Source organism: Cyprinodon tularosa, unplaced genomic scaffold, assembly GCF_016077235.1.
Source record: "Cyprinodon tularosa strain WSP-4 unplaced genomic scaffold, ASM1607723v1 ctg95, whole genome shotgun sequence".
In the NCBI taxonomy this organism is placed as follows: domain Eukaryota; kingdom Metazoa; phylum Chordata; class Actinopteri; order Cyprinodontiformes; family Cyprinodontidae; genus Cyprinodon; species Cyprinodon tularosa.
Genome location: NW_024039729.1, coordinates 197175 through 219406, shown reverse-complemented (window position 1 = coordinate 219406; position 22232 = coordinate 197175). Strand labels below are relative to the sequence as shown.

The window sequence follows — 22232 nt, the reverse complement described above, 5'->3', positions numbered from 1 at the left end:
CACGCTAAAGGGAGCGCAGGATAATATAATTACAAAACAAAAGTCAGGTGGTTCACGCGATCTGCAGGGAGAATACCCGTTGGGGGAGATGCGAGGACACGCTGGCGGGTGGCCAGCTATAATTTGATTATAAAGTTGTGTGAGCGACAAAGGACACAATTGAATCTTTTTATTCCTTTTATTTACCACTCCATGATTTAATTTGATTCCACTGGGGGTAAAAAAGGAGGGTAGTGTGAAAAGAGAGAAGATTTGCTCTTTCAATTTCCAGCCACCGGCTCTAAAAAATGTAATATGCTCTGACAAAATATTGAAACTGACTTTATTGTCCTGTTGCTGAGACACTGACTGCTTGTGAGGCCCAAGTCGCTGAATCACAGTTGGTTTACGTTTTCATCCAAAATAACTGCTCTTGTGCTCTTTTCTCTTTATTTTGCACGAATGCACACAGACTGGTTGACAATAGGATCAGTGACAGATCCATCTCCTGTAATACTTTCTTTAAACAGGCCAGCAAGTATGTCCCCCTGTTCTGTCGGCAGACCAGAATTTATCCTGTTAGTCACCCTAGATGAGTGAAAGAGCAAAATCAACCCCCAGTCCAGCTGGTCATGCACACACAGAAATGAACCCATTCACACAACCTTCACACACTAAAACACACACCCACACACACACACACACACACACACACACACACACACACACACACACACACACACACAGCATCACTGCCAGCTGATAAGAGCAGGTTTTTGCCGGTGCTACTGTTCAGAGTAGGTCAAGCAGAATAAAATCTGTTAATATCTTTTTGTCTCTTTATTTCATAGTACAAGTACAGCTCTTTATGCTTTGTTTTGCTCTTACATAAGACAATGAGGAGCTGCTTAATGCACACATGCTTCTGCCTGTGCAGGGCTGGTGTCAGCTTTGTGCCCTCTCTGGCTGTGTAAATGCCCATTTCTTGCCCCATTAGGCACATATAGATTGTACCACTGTGATAGCCCCACATTCTCATGCAGTGATCTGCAACTCCAGAGGGTTTCACCGCAGATTCATTCAAACAATGGAAATTAGAAAAAAAATAAAAAGAGAAAACCAATGTATCCATTTTAATATTGATTTTACTTTATTACAGCATAAAGAGAGCCAAATGATTGGAAGGTCATACAGTTATGCTGCTTTTCCTATTGCTTCCTTTCTTATTACATCGATACGGGATAGGCTGAAGCAATATACTTCTTTCCATTTCCGTAGGAAGAGTTATCCCAGGTGTAGGTCTGTATGCTGAGCGATTTCCCTCCCAGACTAAGGTGACACCTGGGAATAGGAGATAGGAAAATTATGAGCCTCCACATGCAAAAAATTAATAATATAGATTTTGTATAATTTTTCTATACAGTTGTATTTGAACAAAGCTGCTTTGCAGGACAATGTTTTAATTAATCTTACACAACATTCAAAGGAAACCAAAATAATCTAGTTAAAAGTGTTTTTTGAATTAAGTTGTTTCACAGCTGCAGGTATAAATGGTTTTCTAATATCTGCACCTTCACCTTGTGGAGATACAGTCATACTTCTAGAGTAGAACTCATCACACATTATCCAGTTAAAATTACGTAATTGTGTATGTTTAAAGGCAATTTTATATTATAAACCAAGACAATTACTTGGTGGTGGTTAATCAGACCCAATTCTATCGACACCTCTGATTGAAACATGATAAAACATGGTGGTTGGCCTTGTCATTAGAGAAGACAAAGAAAAACAATGAGACTGATAAAAACACAGAATCCCAGACAGCCTTGTATTAGTCCATCTGAGGGAGGAAACACCATGAAGATTCCTCCCTAAACTCTGAGCACAGCAGCTATTTCTCTCTTTGCACAGGCTGTTTACTCACTGTTTCCCAGGCCGAGCAATGTAGCAGAGGCTGTAGATGGCGAAGTCAAACTCAGGACTGCAACCAATCACTGCAGAGCCCACCTGCTTGTAGTAGCCATCCCATTTGAACTGCAGTCCCAAAACATCAGGATAACCGGACCACTAAAGTGGGAAGAAAGAATAAAAAACTTCTGTCTAGTAAATTAAACAAAGCTGGGATTAATATGTTGCCATCTTTCGGGAATGCTTACAGGACCATTGAAGCTGTGGCTGTAGTAATTTAGCTCTCCTCTTTTCTCAAGAAGATAAAATTTGATCCAGTTGTGGAAACCAGACACCTTTCCTCCCTTGATTTCACCTGAAGATATTTTGTTCTTTAGAACCTTAAATCTTAAATTAAAGGTTGAAGCAGTGTTCAAATGAGATCCTATTCATCCAAACCTCCGAAGATGTGTTCAAAACCGCTGGAGTCCATGGCACCGTTGTAGCGAGAATAGAGACCAAACCACATGTTCTTCAGGTCCTGAATAAACTCTGACTCTGATGCATAAATACCTTCAAATACAGAATATAATCTATGAATAGAAAAGTTCAAGCCTTTTCACATTTTGTCACATAACAATAGCTAATATCTGTGTATTTGATTAGAACTTTATTTGATATGCAAGTTGCAGTGTTCTAAACTGAAAAAAAAAATAACTGCACGCATTACCCTTGGTGTAGAGAAAGCTAAAAAGCTCTCTGCCTAGCTCGGTGTTCAACATAGTTTCTCTGAGGAATGTATCCTGCTCAGTCTGCTGCTGTGAGGTGAAGCTCTCGGCCTGTCCTGTCATCCTCTTGTAGTTGTCAAGAACATTCAGAAGGGCAGCATAGGTTGGGCGAGAGAACAGAGTGTTTTCATCCACGTATTTGTACAACCTGGAAGCGCAAATAAGAAAACAGCTACATTTCAAACAGAAAGATACGTAGAAGGATTTCTATGGGAATAAGATCATATATAGGTTAGAGTTTTCCGTAATTTATTAAAACTGCTTACGGACGGGAGGAGAGATCTGACTGGGAGCTAGTCTGTGAGTCTGACACAAGGGCTTGAGGGTCAAGGATCAGCTGAGAGGGGGAAGCCTTGTTTGAGTCCAGGGCGTAAAGCGTCTCAGAGAGGGATATGAGCTCAGAATCAGTGATGGCACCACCTGTGTCACCTGCTGCACATAGCAAAAGAAACAAGGCCTCATTTTTAAAATGAGCAATTAATTTGTAAAACAGCAAACACTCTGTGCAAACACAAATAATAAAACATGAAAATAATAACTATCATGCTACCTGAAAGAAAGTTTCTCTTTTCTTATTTACATTTCAACATACTGCATGTCAGATGTTATTCATACACCTCTAAATAATCCCTGAAAAAGCCATTTTAGGCATCATAATAACTAAATGCCGCATTTGTTATACTTTTCTTTCATTTTTTTTATTTTTTCCTCTGATATGTATATGATCCGTCATCCTTAACAACAAGCTTAATCTATTTGAGTTTGGACCCTCTTGTCATCAACCTTATCTTTAGTTCCCTCTACATGTTCTCTTTCAGGATCAAAGACTCTGGTTAGGCCACTTCTAGGTGTTAGCATAACTTCCAATAAGAAGAAGGTGTACTACTTTGCATTATTTCAAACGAAACAGTTTGCTTTAAGATTTAAATGAAATGAATTGTTGAACATTTTCTTTGGAAGTGTTCAAGGCTAAATAAGGAAGTCTTGTCTTTTCAAGTTGAAGATTTTATTTCTAGAAGTGGTGCTTTTTCACTTTAGACAACAATGTTAATCGGAATTCCCATCAAAATTAGATTTTTTTATTTATTTAAAAAAAAAATAAGAATATACAGATATTTAGAAATTATCTATTTTTTTCTGACCACATATATGAATAAACACAAAATTGTATTAGTCAAGGAAAGTACTCCATGAAAAATGTTGAGACTGAAACATAGATATAAAGATTTTGTATGGTGGCCTTGTTAAAAGAACACCAGAGGTTTCCTTGGGTTAACTGTTGGTTTTCATAGCTCTAGGAAGTTGAAGTATATTAAAGGAAAAATAATGGGGTATGGGTCTTTCTGTCTCTGGAAAAGCAGGCTTTTTTCAACAACAATAAATAGTGGCCCTCGAATCTGCCTTTGAGCAACTAGGATGTTTTGGATTTACTATGAACTGAAAAGGAAAAACAAACACATTTAAAAACAGACAAAGAGGAGCATTGTGAATTGTACTTGTACATGTAATTTTACATTTTCAGAAAATCTTTAAAATATCATCATAAACAATAACACAAGTGCGTATATTCTTTGATGCCTGTAAAACTGTACGATTCTTGAATTTGTATTGGAGGCAAAACAAACTCCTTCTATAGACAACAGATCGGTCAAATGTTTGACCAGAAAGCTGAAACTGGAAAAAAAATATATTCTAAATCAGAATAAGCATAATTTCAAACTCAAAGTATCTTTCAGAAGGTTTTAAATCCAACCTTGCCTCAACTTCTGTAACACTAAATTTCTTTCTTTCTTTTTTTTTTATGAACATCATAATACAAGGCTTTGCCTGCATTATCTAATGTAGACTAATCCCATTTTTATCTGATTTTATTTTTCTGAATATATGAACATATCATTATTAGGTTGAAGATTATAAAAGAAGCCATAGTTAATTTGATGTGGGGAATTTTCTGTTCCTACATTTTATTTTCAAACTTACTCACTAGTGATTCCTTTGGCAGCTGCTTAAATATACGCAGAGTCTTAAAGGAAACACTGACCCCTACTGGACATTTGCTGAAGTATAAAACTTTGCTAATTACTTTTCGATCTACAAACTTTAGTGATTTTTAATTCAGATGAATTAACAGTGTTGCCTGAGTGCAGTTTTATGTTTATTTTATTATCGTCACATCTGTGAATCTATCCAAAAGAATTTTAAAGTTCCCTTTAAGATAATCTATCTAATTTTTGCATAGTTTGATTTAAATATGAATTATTGGGATGTAAGATGAGAATGAGATGGAAAACCTCACCTGGTTTAGTTAGTGTTTCTGTCAATACAAGACAGAAAGAAATGGTTTTTATGGCAGAGTTACAAGGGCGAAACTCCTACTGTGCCAAAAGTATTTACTTCTTATTTTGAAGGGAACTATTCTGTGGACTGACACGGCAAAATGGGATGTTTTGGAAAGTCCTAATTTTGGTGTAAAACAAATCAAGCCTTGCTGTATTTTCAGTCTGGAAGACTCTGCCAAGTCTCCCCTGCTCATCCAGACTGCCACGTCAACTGGATCTACCTCTGCCAACATGCTCCTGCTCGCCAAGATTCCTTCACAGCCAATAGCATTCAAGTCTATCCTTAATAAGCTGCTTCATCATGTTCAAGTCAATGTGTCCAACCTCTTGCTTTTCTTCCTTCATCTTCCAGTTCTCTACCAGGCTCCTGGGGGAGGACCTCTCTATAAGCTGCCCGTTCTATCATCAGAAATGCTCAGGTCTATGTCCTCTAAAAATATTTAGACCAATGTATGTCAATAAATCGTGTTCTTGTCTCTCTGTGAGTCTCTCCGGGTTATGTAGTAATTCAATAAACAAATGTTCAATTCACAATAGCATATCCACATCTGCATTGCTCAGATGATTCCTACAGCAGGAAAGTCAGTAAGGAAATGGGGTGAGAGTGGTCACATTTTTAATGAGGGGTCAATTTAGTGAGGATAACGTTTTGTGTTTTTTTTTTTTTATGATAAACAAAATAATCATTTCAAATATAATATATTTCAACTGAAGCTATATTTGTTTGATATTGACATTTTTTTTATCTGCAATACTGAAATATAATTTGATGTGGAATTTAAAAATGCCACAACAGAAAAAAATCTGCAAGGATGCAGATTCTTTCCTGTTGTGCTGTATTTGGCTTTATTTCTGCAAGAACTGAAAGCTCTTTCTTTATGCCCTAAGCTCTGGTGTAACTTGCAACAAGTATATATTTCCAATCCACCATTCTCTCTAACTAAAAACACCTTCCGTCCTGCAGTTTTGTCTTAGCAGATCCTGAGTCTAAATCAGTCGCTAAAAAAAAAAAAACCTATTGAAGTTGCCACATGAAACAAAAATAATCTGCGGCTCCGAGAGTCCAAATGGAAAATCATAAATGCAGGCATCAACTGTTGAGGAACAGGTTTATCGCAACTCATGTGAAAATGTCCAGGTGTTAAAGAGGGAATGAGGTACAGCGATACTGATACTGTAGTGCAGTAAAGGGCTTTTAACAGCAAAATAAAACACCATTTGTCTGACCTGAACAGAAGTTTGCATAGTCACTGCAGCAATTGTTGTACTGGGAGCACTTGGAGTTGCAGTGGCACGGGTTCTGAGAGTTGTAGTTTTCATTGCACCTGCCTTGGCAAGATGTGTCTCCGCTCACAGCTAAAGGAGAGTTGGATATTTTATATTTGTTTGAGTAATGCAAAAAAAGTAGATCCCACAGTTTACATCCATTCCAGACACTTTTCAGCACACCATTATGCTTTCCAGTGAAGTGAGTGTCATGAATGATTTTACAGTAGGTCCTTTTCAGCCATAAATGTCCTAGTGTTAATGCTTGCTTCAACACATGGAATTTGGTCATTTACGCATTTATTTCTATCTTTAACAGTGAATATAAGTATGTTTACGCAATATTTATCATCTATAAAAAGTAGAAAAAGAGCAAAAGTGACCGATGCTACCATAAAACACTTTTTACTCAGCCAGAGAATTATCCCAGAAATGTATACAGTTCAGACAGAGTCATCAGGCATACTTAACAGATAGCATAAAGAAAATCTCTGATTCGTTCATTAGTTGCAGTGAATTTGCAGTATGTTGAACCCAAAATACAAAAACAAAAAAGATTTTGCTTTCTTTGAAATGGCAACTTTGCTACTATGGGTGAAAGTGAGATGGAAATGTTGAAAACCTATAAACTTCCTTTTTTTTTTTTTTTTACAGGACTAACACGTTTTAAATAAGTCTATTATTTTTGTTAAATAAAACATTCTTCAATAGAGGTGGAACAAACTTTAATAGAAAAGTACCTAAAATATTTTAAGTGTTTCAAAGTAAAAAATTGAAAAAATGGGTTAACCACACCAAACGGGTGACCGATTAATTACAAAGTTTGTAGAATGGTACCATTAAAGGAGGACCTATAAATGTACCAGCCCATCGCCTGGCCAGACACTATATGTATAAATATTAATTGTAGAAAGGATAAGATGAGATGCAATATTTATTTACCGCTTCAATGCCTTTAACCGAATTATTTTTAAGGCATTTAACTGCACATGAACCACCACACTTCATTTGGTGGCAGGCTTGAAAACTATTGTTTTTTTATATATTTAAGTTAAGATGCAATACTGTGTTTAAAGGCAAAGGGATAAACTGAACTTCTCCCATGTGAAACTTTGCAGGTGTCAAAAAATAACTCTTGAAAGTACATAAACTGACAAGAATGACTAACAGCCGAAGAGATTATGTGAAGTGGAAAGTTTTTAAGAGCAGGTGCAATGTTTTTGGTTTTACCATTGCAAAGTTCTGCATAGTCGCTGCAGCAATTGTTGTACTGGGAGCACTTGGAGTTGCAGTGGCATTGGTTCTGAGAGTTGTAGTTTTCATCACATCTGCCTTTACAGGACGTGCCTGCGTCTGAGAATTAAAGGAAAGGTTTGCATAGGTGTTTACATTTTTATCAAAAGAGAAATATAGATATAATTCAGAAGATTTTACCTATTACTCACCTTTGCATAGCGTCCAAAAGTCAGAACAGCAGTCATTGTACTTCTCACAAGCTGGGTTGCACTGACAGGAGTAACCGCTGTCTGTTCCATACCCACATCGCCCCTGACATGAGTCCAGGGTGTCTGCAGACACACGGGATACATTTTAATCATGACAGTAAATCAGTTATACTATGATGATTGAAAAAAATAAACATGTCTTACTGCTGTAACCCTGGTAGAACAGGGTCGTGCAAAGGAGAAGGATGGCTGCGACCTTCATCTTGGATATACAGCAACCTGAAAGGTGTGGTGACACAGCTGTTACCATGCCCATCTTTTTATACCTGCTTTTTCTCGGCCAATCCAGTGGGAGTCACATGAACACAACACAATCACCATCATATCAAAATAGTCAAATAGGATTGTGATAACTGAACTTCTTTTTTCTCTGATAAAACTTTTTAAGTCATACTTTGCATGCATGTCATTGTTTAGATTGCGTGGATTGTTGTTATGTGTCATAAAATAATAAATAGTTTTAGACAAAATTGGTAAAATTTCGAATATGTTAATATAGTAGAAAATATGAAAAATCCCATATTACACTTCGGTGTGAAAGTGCACACCTGTCTATGATGCAGCAGTATCCAATCAGTTGAAATAGTTAACTATAATGACTAATAGGGGTTGCATTTCAGAAACAACTTTTTTTAATAAAGTTAATTACTTTATTAAAACATCTAGCTGCAGTTTATTCAGTAAAAAAAAGGAATGTAATCAATGTCTATCATGAGCCACTTTCTATTTTCATCAAATCAATTTGATCAGATGTTCTACTTCTCAGGCTCCATCGAACATGAGCAACATGGAGTTATTAGTGTGGTGTCCCTGATCACGCTGAGGCTACCTGCTTCTTAGAATGTGTAAACATCATGAAGCAAACACATTCATCACACAAGGTTTCAGATCAATGGAAAATTTGGTGATGTTGACATAATGAAATATTTGCACAAATGTTTACCAGTAAAATTTTCCATTTAGTATGGGCAGACAGCATTGAATTTGTCTTGAAATTCATTCCTCATTCATTGTATATAGCATCTTTAATGCATTACAGTTATCATTATGGGTTTATTCATTAAACTGAAAAATAATAATTACCGTAACAATTAAAGTAAAAACAACATAATCTATTTTATTCACCTTACTTCTGCTTTTTGGTGTTATAAATGCAGAATGTAATATGAGGCAAAAGTATGATTTCAAAGAGGTCATGTTGTTTAAAAATTTAAACTTTAAAGTCCCATTTTTACTAAAATGTGGCACAGTAGTAACCCTGCATGATTAAATGCTTCCAATTAAGAGTTGTATATGACAGAATTAAATTTATCTAAACATAACTCCTTGACTTAGAAAATTATGTGTAACGCTGCTGGTTTATTTTTTATAAGACATTTTACAAATTGATACAACAGGTGCAACTGTATCAAGATAGTGTTAAAAAGGAAAGCTCTTGCCACGTACTGGAAACCTATATGTCAACTTTTTGGCCTTGGTAATCAAATATTTTTTGAAGATTTGCTCTTTAAAGGTATTATGTTGATACTGCTAATTTTGATCAAATTTTGAGTAATTGAGGTGAGTTCATATCAAAGCTTCTACTTCTTCTTATGTTTTTACTTTATTCTTGGAGAGATTTAAAATAAAAAAAAAATTTTGATGTTTTTTTGTTTTTGTTTTTTTGCTACTATTACCATTTTTATCTTTATTCTCAATTCTGTGATTACACATACATTTCCTTTGTTCTTTAAGAGAAGCAGTTTTTCACCGTTTTGTACAATGTGTTAAAATAATGGATTTATTACCAGTGCTTAGTGACATTTGGAACAGCCCTTTATTTTTTAGCTTTTTTTGATATGGTAAAAAAAAAAAGAAAGAAAGAAAGAAATTGTGATTAAAGGGGATTTTCTTTGGTTAAGCAAAGTTGGCAAGTAGTACTGTTGAATAAAAAGAAAAAAAATTATATATATATATATATATATATATATATATATATATATATATATATATATATATATATATATATATATATATATATATATATATATATATATATATATATATATATATATATAGTGTACAGTTTTCACAGATTTCGTATCATACAGATCATATATATATTTGATTGGATCCTTCTTCAAACATCATAGTCATATAAGTATTCTATTTACTTAATGTATTCTTCAGAGATAATAGAATTTAGCTCACTATTAGATTAATAAACGATTGATGTTTAAAATAAATTCTTTCTTTCTTTCCCTCTTTCTTTACTATTTTGGGAGCTTCCCATTTTTTTTGTTAAATAATCATAATACACAGAGTGAACTTGTTGAATCCATTTATTTCTTCGACAGTTTAAAGGCGGCTGTCTGACTCAGTTCTCCTCCAGGAGAGAGGTTGCAAAAGTTATGGAACAAAGAAAAGAAAGGAAGGTGGCTTTATAAAACACAAAAGAGAATTGGACCAATGAGAAGATCAGAAATGAACATGAGAGAAGACATGATTGTTTCTCGACTTAGAATAGGACACACTGGATTGAATAGATCGTTATTTTTGATAGGGAAACATCAGACAGGGAAATGTGACTGTGGGGAAGATGAGACTGTGGAACGTCATTTTGAATTGTAGTAAATATTGGATACAGAGAAACAGGTTAATAAGGAAACTTAGTAACATGAAAATGAAACTTGACATTGTCGATTTATTGCAGAAGGAATCAGGAAGCAGAGGATATTGGGTTATATTTGAATTTTTGAAAAAGATTAGGTTGTATAATATGATATAGTTTTTTTTTTTTTTTTTTTTTTTTTTTTTCATGTGGTCTACACTCCATACCAGTTGGTGGCGGTAATGTTCACCTAACGTTTTTTGCCAACCGCCAATAAAACTCAATAAGAAGAAGTTCTCCTCCAGAACACGTATTGATGAACTGTAAAACATATGTACCTGAAAGGGAGAAATTGAGAAGAGTAGTTGAAAGGACAGGCCAAGAATGGAGTCTTAAAGGATTATTGGGAAATAAAGGACATATAAAGAATATTTATAGATTAAGGAAAGCATTATTTATTTATCTTCAGAATACAAAATTAAAAAATAGAATTTAATAGATTAAAAACAGTGTTGCTACACAGTCATGAACAGTAGGTGGCGGTATACACCTTAAAGTTGCTTGCGATCCGCCATGATAGAAAAGAAGAAGAAGAAGAAGTTCTCCTCCGGGCCTGTAGATGGCGTAGAATAAAATAACGTTTTCTTTTAACGGAAGCTTTTTGTCCTTGTTAGGCTTCCTTCTTTACTTCCACGGCGTGGATTTCAATGACATTTTGAGCTTTCATAAGACAGCTCCTTTATTCCGCTTTAATCATGTCTTTAGTTTATTTATTCAGAACTGTTTTAAGAGAAGCAGTTGGGGTAAGCATATCAAACCTTTTATTTTCACTTGAGTTGTGTTTTAAAAGCGGTTGTAGCGGTAGTTTGGCCATTGTCTATCTTTACATATGTTCGTATAATTATTTAGAATACAGAAAACAGGACATTAATATGTGAGTGTTTATCCTCTGTGCGGTCCAGGCCAGCCACACGGTGCGGTGTTTGCATTCAGGATATCAGTTACTGGCTGCAGATAAAGCCTTGCTCATGAAACTGAGGAAAAACACCGGCTACACCTTTATCAACTGCAAGAAAGCCCTAGAGAAGTTTGAGAATGACATAACGCAGGTATGATTGTCTGTATTAGTATTGACCTGTTGGTTTCCCCACTCTGACTGATGGTGAACTTTCAGGCTGAAAGCTGGCTGCATGAACAGGCCCAGAAAGAGGGCTGGACCAAAGCCAGCAAGCTGGTGGGTCGAAAGGCTAAAGAGGGCCTGATTGGCCTGTTTGTGGAGAATCAAACTGCAGCAATGGTGGAGGTGAGGACTGAAGGGATCTATCGGCAGGTTAATTCACTGTTAGCTGGTATTAATAGTTTTTTTTTCTTCTTGCAGGTGAATTGTGAGACAGACTTTGTTGCCCGTAATGAGAAGTTCCAGCAGCTGGTAAAGGATGTGACTTTAGCCACATTGGCTCATCATCAGAATAAAAGTCAAAGCCAGACAGGATATGTAAAGGTAAGGATAGGTATCCTTTGTGTGCTCTATCCTGCAGACCTAAACATTTGTGGTCTCATTCTGCAGAGAAGAGAAATTTGTGTTATCTCTTAAGTATTTATTATTTAATGGCCATTTTTGAAGCTGTTTATCCCCCTTTGTTGTGACAACCACCTAACAGCATCTGAATCAACTTATGGTCATTAAATGTTAAATGACATATTCACACCTGAAAATATATACAACATAAACCTAATTTCCAGATTCTATTATCTTCTAATAACATCTATATAGAATCCTTAAAATTTAGTTCAAATGTTAAAGCCATGCAAATTATAACTGCCGGTAAAGAATTATAACCCTCGAGCATAGATTAGATTTCGACATTTTAAAATAATAGTGCTTTTCTGTAGAGCCCTTTGTTGTTGTATATGTTTCTAATTATTAATTTTCTATATTGTTCATGTATGTTCTTTTTTGTAATTAAAAAAATGTATGGTAATTAATACCCCATGCCCAATATAATAATGATTCCAGCTAAAATGCACTTAGAATAAACTATAAAAACTAAATAATACAAAAAAAGAAACAAGACAGCACCTGAGGGAGTAGATGAAAAGTTTGATTTTTAACCTCTTAACATCCACCTCATTTTGGCTAATCCTCACTTATTTTGCATACCCAAATGAAAAAGCAAATAACTTAGGAACTGTTAGCACAAATTACATGTGCAATACATTATTTGAAAGCTAACACCCTCTAGTTTCCTAATATATAAAATAAATTTGGGTGACTAGAAGACAGACCAACCTGCATCAGTTCAAACATGACTCAAAGTTGCTTTTTTTCTTGGAAATGATAGGTCTTTTTGGAAAAGCGGTAATAAAAACATTCTTAAGAAAAAGCAGGTTTATTGTTATATATTTGTTCTGCATCATGTCAACCACAAATGCAGAAAATTTCAGACCTCTAGCTATAACAGTGCTAGAGCTGTAGGGCTTTGAACTTTTGGTGTCAGCTTGGAGCTGCGCGCAATGGCTCCCCCTGCTGGTAAAGATTTTACCGATGGAATTTTATGCAGTCTGAGTTATTACCCACACTTAAGGTGCACCGGGTCGCCGGAGACGGTGGGTTTTAAGAGGTTAAGACTTGTATGATCAGTTTTAATACAAAGCTGCCAAGCCTTTATAAACATTACTGTCTTCCATTTTGTAATAAAACATAGAACCACCAAAGAAGTTTTGGGGGTTTTTATTTAATATACCACTGCAAAGTAATGCATAGTTGTAAAGTAAAATTCATGTTTGGTTTTAACATTCTTGGAATTACAATTCTGGAAAAACACTGAATATTTCTCTCAACTTCAGCGTTTTGTGCTGCTTTGTGTTGTTTCTCACATAAACCCTGATAAACTGGATCAGATTGATGATGTGACATGCGGAGATATAAAGTTCCAGTCATAACATTCTATCAAAAATAAAATCTGTTTGGCACTCCCTGTTTTTTTGGGGTTTTTTTCGTATTTGTTTCTCTTCTAATATATAACATTTATTTTCAGAGTGTTCTGTCGGGTGAGGAGTTGAATAAACTCAGTGTGGGAGAAGGACCTTCATTAGCTGACCATGTGGCTCTCACGATTGGTCAGTAAACAAAGTGCTTCTATATTCATTTCCAGGCACTTTTTCATTTGGTGCTTCCAGATTCTTTTCCTTATTCATCTTTGAAAGTTAAATATCAAAGGCTACGTTCACACCTCAGGCCTTAATGCTCAACTCCAATTTTTTTGTGAAATTAAATTTTTTTGTGTTGCTGTTCACATTTCCAAATAAATTGTATGTGATCTCCTATGTGAACTTCATTCATAGAGCTTAAGTGTCCCATATGTGCAATAGAGGATGCGATGTCGGAAGCAAATGTGCTCTGTGTTTACGGAAGTAACCTTAAAAACTCTATCTTTTCAAGATGGTTTAAAAAAAAAAAAGAAAACCTGCTCTCCGCATTATCGTCAGCCAGGATTGTTGTTTTCCTCCCGCTTCTGCATAGCAAGGCACAGAATAGTGACCTTTGTTGAGTTTTAATGGCGCTCAGGTCAGATGAAGTTGACCTGTACGCCATTAAAACTCAACAAAGGTCACTATTCTGTGCCTTTCTATGCAGAAGCGGGAGGAAAACAACAAGTTGACCTGAACGCCATTAAAACTCACAACACAGGTCTCACTTGAAAAGATCAGATTCAAAGCAGATTCAGGACCACATAGCCAAGTGGCCTGGGTCACACTGGAGAAAAAACAGATCTGTGTTGTTCAGACTGCCATGAAAAGATCAGATACAGGTTGCATATGGGCAAAGAAATCGGATTTCGCACTTCAGAATGCTGTATGAATGTGGCCTATTAATATTTTTTAAATCCTACCTGAAACTTTAAAAACATGTTTCACACATGAAGACTATACCACATTTTAAAACTATATTTATTATGCAGTATTTTACAAGTTAGTATTCAGGATGTTGACATCTGGACATTAATGAGCTGTTTCAGGCTGTTCCATGCCTTTGCTGTTAGAGATAATATGGTTTGAAAACTTTTCATTTTTAATAAACAGCTTTCTGTTATGACAAAAACTGGGTAAAACAAAAAGCACTGATTTACCTTTTTAGAAATGTCTTCAAATTCAATGTATTTGGAGTCTGTTAAAAATATATATATTTTAGACCGCTTGACGTATAAAACAATTAATACCTTTTTCCATGTAATACATTTCTCTTGAACAACAAATGCAATCAGGTTTATAATCGGGTCCATGTAGAATTTACCCTTTTGAATCCTCCCAAAATCAACATATTTTAGCTCAGGTGGCCACAGCCTGTGTTGCCAGTAGCCTGGCTAGGCAGACTGTCTTACACCATGTACATGGTGCATATGTCTAAAGAGAAGAGAGTAGAGTCCGATTTTAAAGGCAGGACCAACGGAGACAGCAGAAACGGGTGGAATTCAGTTAGAGAACTGCTTGTTTAAGACGAAAAACTCTTCCAGCTGCTGAAGTTTAAAGAATATGTCCTGCTCTTACTTACGTTATAAAGAGCATCAATAAAATTTTCCTTGGTTGTAGCTGCAATCTCGACTGTTATGGTTATTAAGAACTGCTCCTCCAATATGGGTAATTCAGGCATTATAAGTGAACTCCTGCCTCCCATGATGTAATTGGTCAGATCAGTTTTAGACTGGAGATGTTTTTCTTGCCTAGACAAAAAACTGACCTTTTTTGACCCCAAATGTAACAAAGCTTGGGGGGGGGGGGGGAAAGCTTTCTTTTGATCCTACTATGTTGCTTAGTAGGAGCAAAAGAAGAAATACTTTTTTTTAAACTAAAAGTTGATGACCTCAGATTTAATCAAATAAGTTGCTAAATAAATGTAAAATTAAAGAAAATTGCATTGCAAAAAATACTCTGGATTAACCATGAAATGAATCAAATGAAACTCAGGAAAAAAAACAAAACTTTGTAAGGCCTTAAACTGTACTCAAATAAAAAATAATTGTGATATAACCTTACATTTTAATATTTCTTATAATAGAATAATTCACAGATATTTGTTTGCCACTAACTCACCAATGTAGTTCACTCAGCAGGCTGTTTTTAGTGAAAGGACTATTCCATCAAACTCTCTAAAGGTATTCACCCTCTGTGGAAATCCTTAGATTTCTGTTTCAAAACTGTTTCTCTTGGTTTTTACTCAACCACGCCTGCTGACCCAATCTGCTCCTCCTTAGCAATAAAGGCCATATTCCAGTTGTTTCTGCCTCAACCTGACAGGCCAGATTGTGGGGCACGGTCCAGGTTGCAAAATGAAATGTCACAAAATGATGCAATACTGCAATTCTGATGTTTAGAAAGTGGAGCTGCATGGGAAATCCCATGTTGATGCCAATATAATCTGGAGTAAAATTATAGAAATTTGTATATACTAACTAACATGCTATGAAAATGTATCTTCTTTCTGGAAAAATATAGACCGGTTTAAACGGTGAAATGCTTGACTCATCTACCTTAAATCATTACCAATTATTCAGCTGCCTGCTAAAGACAGAACACTGACTATTCTCAAGTACTGCACATAACCCCTAGCCATGACTTCCACCAAATGTCTTTACTGTTTTGTGTTAACTGCAGTTCTGTAAAGCTTTTACACATTTTCACCAATTTTCTTCACATAAAAATAAAATAAAATAAGCACCTTTAGTATTTTTTTTCAAGAGGCAGAGTTTTGTGACATCTAAATTTAATCAGGCTCAATCAGTGCAGACAAAACTCGTACTCATAGCACATGTTTTCATGAGTAATTAGTGTTGACAGTACAATGCCATCTCCCAACAATTAGAGCAAACCAGTTGGTGATGTTAAGCTCAGTTATAATAATTAGAAGATTAACAGCAACTGAACCTCTGAAAGGAGTAGCTAAATGACTAAATAACATGCTGTTGTTGCCAAAGATGGAAGAATCTTTTAATAAATTAAGGTGTAAAAAAAAAATAAAAACTTTTTAAAATGATGCCAGCTTTCTTAAGGTTTTTTGTTTTGTTTTTTCCATTGAGGGGAGGGGGGGGGGGGGGGGGGAGGAGAGAAGCCTTTGGTAACTGGATTGTTTTATCAAAGAGATTCAAGTATGTAAGTAGTAAAATCTTTTTTTGCTGTTTTTTTTTTTTTTTTATGAATGTACACTGTTTGAACAGCAAAGGCTTGACTAATCAGTCTTGTATATTGAGAGACTTACCCAATGTTGCAACTTACTGCTCCCAAAGAATACAATATAATTGTAGAAAATTTCAAATTATGTACTTAATAAAGCTAAAATATTTCTATAGTAATAGTTTTATTTTCTCATAAATGTTATCACTAGTTAAACTAATATGTTTTGTTGTTCTTAGGTCGCCTTGGTGAGAACATGTCTCTGAGGCGGGCAGTGACACTGGGGGTCCCTGCCGAGTGGCACATAGGCTCATATGTGCATGGCAACATCAGTGGCAAGACCGAGGTGTCGATGGGCCGTTATGGTGCTCTGGTTATATTTCAGGGTGGAAAGGATGGAGAACAACATATTTTAGGTCACAAACTTGGACAGCACATAGTGGGTGAGGCCCCTTTGTCCCTGGGCAACATGGAGGACCTGCCCTGTGGAGAATCTGAGACCCGCCTCCTGCCTCAGACGTTTCTGGGAGACCCTAGCAGGACAGTGGCGCAATTCCTCAAGGGTCAACAGGCTCGTGTGTTGGACTTTGTCCGATTTCAGTGTGGAGAGACACTGCAGGAAGAATAAAGTGGGAATGTGCATGTACAGCAAAGAAATGGAAGAGAAAGAGCCACTGAGTGGAGTCATGAATGATAGCAGAATAGTGTAAGAAATATACATTTGGAGGGGATGAAAATTAATGTTAACTTTGAACAAATGTTGCAGTTGTCTGCTAAATGTACTTCTCTGAATTAAAATCTGAAATACAATATTTTGGCCAATTTCTTTTTTTTAGATAAACCCACAGGCTCAAGTCTGAATAATAGACATAAAACTGTTCTGAATTTATTTTTCTTTTTAAGAGCTGCTGTGAATTATCTGACAAAATACTTCTTAAAAAAATTGGTTTGTGTTCAATACATCAATTTTAGGGTGTGACTGTTCAAAATGTATTAATTGCCATAGATTGTAACTGTTGTAAAAACCCACAAAACATGTTAAAAAAAAACATAAAAAAAAACTTAAAATCCGTGGTTGTGATTGGCTCATTCCGTTTAAGCTTTATGACGTCGTGAAGGGCATACCTACCAAACTGGTTAGCTAGCCGCCGCTGCTGTCCGTTTATCTCGGTGCAGACTGACGCTATCGACTAGCAGAGTATCACATAAACACAAAAAATAAGACATGGTGAGTAAAGTTACCATTTTAGACTCCTATGTTAAACGTATAATCGTGGTAATTTGCGGTTTAAGGTTGTAACATATGGAAGTAATGTAAAGGTTAGCTAATGGTAGCCTGCCTTTAACGATTTATCTTGTGTTGTCTTGTCTCTTAAATCTGCCTCAACCAGTCTGACTTCACAGAAGACCAGATCATGGGTGAGTTCCTGTGTATAAATAGCTTGTTTTTTTATTGGTTATATAAAATACTAGTTGTATAATGAAGCGTAGCAATGCAGATTTGAAATAGAATTATAAATCTTGACCCTGTAGCTCGACTGTTGCCCTACAAACTGCTGGAACCTTGAAGGTAAATGTTCAACGGAGTCTTTTCCTCAACCTATAGATTTATATATATATATATATCTATAGATGTTTTAGGGTTTGTCACTCTCATACTAACTGTTTGCTGAACAAATGTGTGAGATATTTTAATTTGTTGGCATGGGTGTGGACGAATATTTTTGTCTTAAGAGTTGCAGTGTGTCTGCATCATGTTTTTAAACAGACATGTCGTCACTGGTGAAGTCACAATCAGAGAAAGGCATTTAATACCCATGTTAAAGCTGCTTGTTCAAAAATTAACTTGATGGTGGATAAATAATAATGGACTGAAGTTATACAAGCCCTTATAATAGTTTCTTCTTTTGTTAATTTGGTTATTGCAACAAAAAAGGAATCAAACAAATAATCTCAATATAATGTGTTGTTAAAAGTATTGTCCTTTAGTTGACTTGAGATAGTCAAAAGGGAATTTATTACTATATAATATGCTATTTTTACTACTTACAGTATAAATTGAGAACAATCAACTTTAAAAACACATACATTTTTGCATTTATTTTCATTGAAAGGAATGTTTCTCTTCTGGCTAAGGGAAGGGGCGAGGCACCTGGACGGGTCACTAGTTTGTTACAGTAAAGAAAACAAGCTGCACGCACTTCTTATTTACATACAGAGGTATACATTACTGTGTGATTTTGGATCCCCCAAAATCTCCCATGGTTACAGGATTGGTTGAAAACAGAATTTATATTTTTGTTTTCAAGCCATTTGATAGAATGCCTAGTAAATATAGACATTTCCAGGCTCTAGACTCCACAGCTACATAACTTATGAAGCTTGTCGCTATGTAAACTTGCGGAACCACCATTAAAGGCCTGCTTCTTTTTTTATAGTAGAACTGCTCTGAGTTGAAGCAGTGGAGAAAATACTTTGTAAATGCATTGGGTTATTATTGGGTTAAACAAAACCTGTACATCTCCCTGAAGATCAAAGAGTATTCATTAAGTTCTTTTAAAACTTGGAAAAGAAATTGCTTCTATAAAAATTGCAAATTGCCTTTAGTTCTTTTAAGTACATATCCTTTGTGTAGTTGTGTGGAGCTTATTTGCTTTTTAGCCCTGATATGAAGCAATAGATATGAGCTATCTATCAAGCAGTGTCTGTGCTGCTCCTTCCTTGCATATGCACTAACTGGATGTGCTAACAACTTTAGGCAAATTGTGAACAGAAGATGCTTGTTCCATGTATAACTAAGGCCTTTGAAATGCATTTGAATGTTATGATTTAATCTAATTCTGTCTAGATGGTTTTAACGTAATCATTACCTTAGCACAGTCTTGGACACACAACACTTCTTTTTCACTTTTAAGAATTTAAGGAGGCCTTCCTGCTGTTTGACCGGACGGGGGAAGGGAAAATATCCTACAGCCAGTGCGGAGATGTGATGCGAGCCCTGGGACAGAATCCAATTAATGCAGAGGTCCTGAAAGTTCTCGGGAACCCCAAAATGGAAGGCAAGCTTCTAATGTTCCAACTTTTACAAAGAAAAGAGTCAGCGTTTTAGATTGTTAGTGGTTATTGACTGATACACCCTCAGATTGTTGGTAAATGTGGATACATTTTTCTATCTTGTTTACTTTTTGTGGAAGTTTTTAATTTTACCAGATGATGTGTGAAAAAATGAGTTTCTGTCATAAAAAAAAATCCCCTTCCTTGTTTTTTTGTTTACCTTCTAAAGAGATGAACAACAGGATGCTGGATTTTGAACAGTTCCTGCCAATGTTTCACGCCATCGCCAAGAATAAGGACCAGGGCTCTTTTGAAGATATCGTTGAAGGTTTGCGTGTCTTTGACAAGGAGGGAAACGGCACAGTGATGGGGGCAGAGCTGCGTCACGTCCTCACCACTTTAGGTAATGCGTCAACCATTAAGGCTTTATATTTACTTTTAAAGCTTGTATATCTGTGTCCGGGTCCGCATAATTTTTTCTTTTTGTCTCTCAATTTCAATTTTGTTTTGGTGTTTCAGGTGAAAAAATGTCGGAAGAAGAAGTGGAGACACTTTTAGCAGGGCATGAAGATCCCAATGGCTGCATTAATTATGAAGGTAAAACGCCGAAAAGCAAGAGATGGAGAAGAGAATGCATAAAGCTAATCTGTCACATAAATACACACAGTTTCTGTTTAGCATCTGCTAAAGCAAAAATTTTATTAAGGTTTCCATTTTTATCTATAAGAAAAATAACAGTATATACTTAAACAATGACTCAGTATACACATAACTTCAAATGTGCATATCTTGATGTATGCACACATGCATGAATATCTACGTATATCCACAGAAACAACATTGTACCTGCATTATACCTACAGAACACTAATGTGCTTTTTCGCACATAGAGCTTATTTCACATAAATTAGCTGTTGAATTAATGACATTGTATCTCTTATATTCATACACATTACTTATATTTTATTGAATTGTGAAATACTTTTACTTTGTTTAATTTCTAACCCATTCAACAAAATCCCTCCACACACTGATATGCACAGTTTTTCTAAGTATTGTAAATAAGTGGTTGCTTTAAATTACAATTTCCTGTCAGATTAAACCATTTCTCTTCCTTTTGAAAAGTAGAGTTTCAACTGTGTAGTTTTAAATCGTACCAAATCCATTTTTGATGTGTAATTTGAAGAGAAAGATAACAATTTCTATATTTATGATACAAAACGTCATTTGCCATTGATATGGATTGTATTTTTTCCCAGTGTGCTAATTTTTTTTATAGACCTTTTGGAAGTGTTACCCTTATACTTCAATACAATGATCTAAAAAGACTGTAACATTACAGTAAAGAGTAAGCACAGCATTGGTTTTCAGGATATGCCTCGTTTCTCTCAGTATCCCTTTGTAAAAAGATGGCTAAATCACATTGTTTGATAGTGAGTTTCAAAAAGAGCTTTTTTCTCCAAAATTACACCTAGAAACTGTACTAATAAGTTGTTTCTTTTTTATCTTTTCACTTCGTAGAACTTGTGAGGGTGGTGATGAGCGGTTGAAGACTTCAAACACTTCCATCTTTATTTTATCTCTGAATATTTTCTGAACTGTTGGTCTCGTCATGACCCTCCATCCATGTCATCCTACCTCCTACAATGTTGTTTTTGTCACTGTTGGAACTTTTTCTTAACGTGCCTTTTCTGTCTGATGTAAAACATCTTTTCATCTCATCTCCCTGACTGTTGTTGATGTTTGCAGGCACAATCAGTGGTAGAGCTCCCCTTATAGGGTTACCTTCATCATCTCCCCCAGTCGGCCTCCGTCTAGCTGTCTTTTCTTCTGGATTAATATGATAATGTGAAATGTTACATTACGAAATATTGAATAAAGCGGTTCACAAAACAGTTCCTGTGGTCAATTTCTGGGTAGTAGTGAAAGTTCTGTTGCCTTCCAATAAAAGCCATAGTATATTGTTGGTTGCCATAATCTGGCCGACATACAGACATGTCTACAGAATAAATAAAGTTGCTATTGTGGGAACACCAACAAATCGGACCATATGAATTAAGAGTGAGATAATACACATGTAAAAGACTTAATAGTGGATGCCAAAAATGCATCTAGTTTAAAATAGTACCTGCTCAGGATGAGAGGTTGCTTCTTGCAACTTGAACAACTTGCCCTTCTTAACAAGACTTTTTACAATTAGCATCAAATGATCCAATTAATTTGTTAATATATGTTACAGTTTGGATTTGGTTGTGGTCTATGCAAACTCACCGTAATCTGGATACCGGTATTTTATTTAACTGGAACCTAGCTAAATTGAGGCAAATTGGGCCTAAATATTTCTAGTGTAAAATTATTTTTTTTTTTTTAAGTTTGGAAGTAGAAGTCAAGGCCTCCAAATCTCTGGTCCATTTCTGGGTGTAATTACCACATGCAACAAAAGCTCAACACTCTTTGGTCATCTCAAAGATTATAATATTTTGTGAAATATTTGTACCAACCGAAAGGGAAACAAGCAAAGGGAAGAGCTTGTCAGATGGCTGGATAAAGCTGATGGAGAATTACAATTCAGGGTGAAACATGGGTTGACTGGTCACTCAGCAATTAAAACATTAATTACTCCAAATGTATTTTAAAATGCCTGATTACAATTTGG

The 22232-nt window shown here is 35.7% G+C and overlaps 3 protein-coding genes across 6 annotated transcripts; 2 read left to right on the top strand and 1 right to left on the bottom strand.

The window, feature by feature from the left end:
• Window positions 1-1106: 1106 nt before the first annotated feature.
• On the bottom strand, window positions 1107-15575 carry endou (endonuclease, polyU-specific). 4 transcript variants are annotated; one of them, XM_038275264.1, is made up of 12 exons: window positions 15446-15532; window positions 14485-14522; window positions 7909-7983; window positions 7705-7827; window positions 7490-7612; window positions 6221-6349; window positions 2921-3086; window positions 2597-2802; window positions 2326-2439; window positions 2136-2242; window positions 1904-2046; window positions 1107-1320 (listed from the first exon to the last, which is right to left on the bottom strand). In XM_038275264.1, exons 3-12 carry the CDS (start codon window positions 7964-7966, stop codon window positions 1206-1208), a joined length of 1284 nt encoding a protein of 427 aa, XP_038131192.1. In that variant the 5' UTR covers window positions 7967-7983; window positions 14485-14522; window positions 15446-15532; the 3' UTR covers window positions 1107-1205. The 4 variants fall into 4 exon arrangements, with proteins under 4 accessions (XP_038131192.1, XP_038131193.1, XP_038131191.1 ...); XM_038275265.1 differs by lacking the exon at window positions 14485-14522 and having other exon boundaries at window positions 2921-3083; window positions 15446-15575; XM_038275263.1 differs by lacking the exon at window positions 14485-14522 and having other exon boundaries at window positions 15446-15574.
• tsfm (Ts translation elongation factor, mitochondrial) lies at window positions 10997-17334 on the top strand. The gene is made up of 6 exons (XM_038275267.1): window positions 10997-11157; window positions 11317-11463; window positions 11529-11657; window positions 11733-11855; window positions 13393-13474; window positions 16762-17334. The coding sequence occupies exons 1-6, from the start codon at window positions 11110-11112 to the stop codon at window positions 17148-17150; spliced, it is 918 nt and encodes a 305-aa protein (XP_038131195.1). The 5' UTR covers window positions 10997-11109; the 3' UTR covers window positions 17151-17334.
• Window positions 17335-17618: 284 nt separating this feature from the next.
• On the top strand, window positions 17619-21471 carry myl6 (myosin, light chain 6, alkali, smooth muscle and non-muscle). Its single transcript, XM_038275272.1, has 6 exons — window positions 17619-17750; window positions 17914-17941; window positions 19438-19581; window positions 19806-19979; window positions 20096-20173; window positions 21098-21471. The coding sequence occupies exons 1-6, from the start codon at window positions 17748-17750 to the stop codon at window positions 21124-21126; spliced, it is 456 nt and encodes a 151-aa protein (XP_038131200.1). The 5' UTR covers window positions 17619-17747; the 3' UTR covers window positions 21127-21471.
• The last annotated feature ends 761 nt before the right edge of the window (window positions 21472-22232 follow it).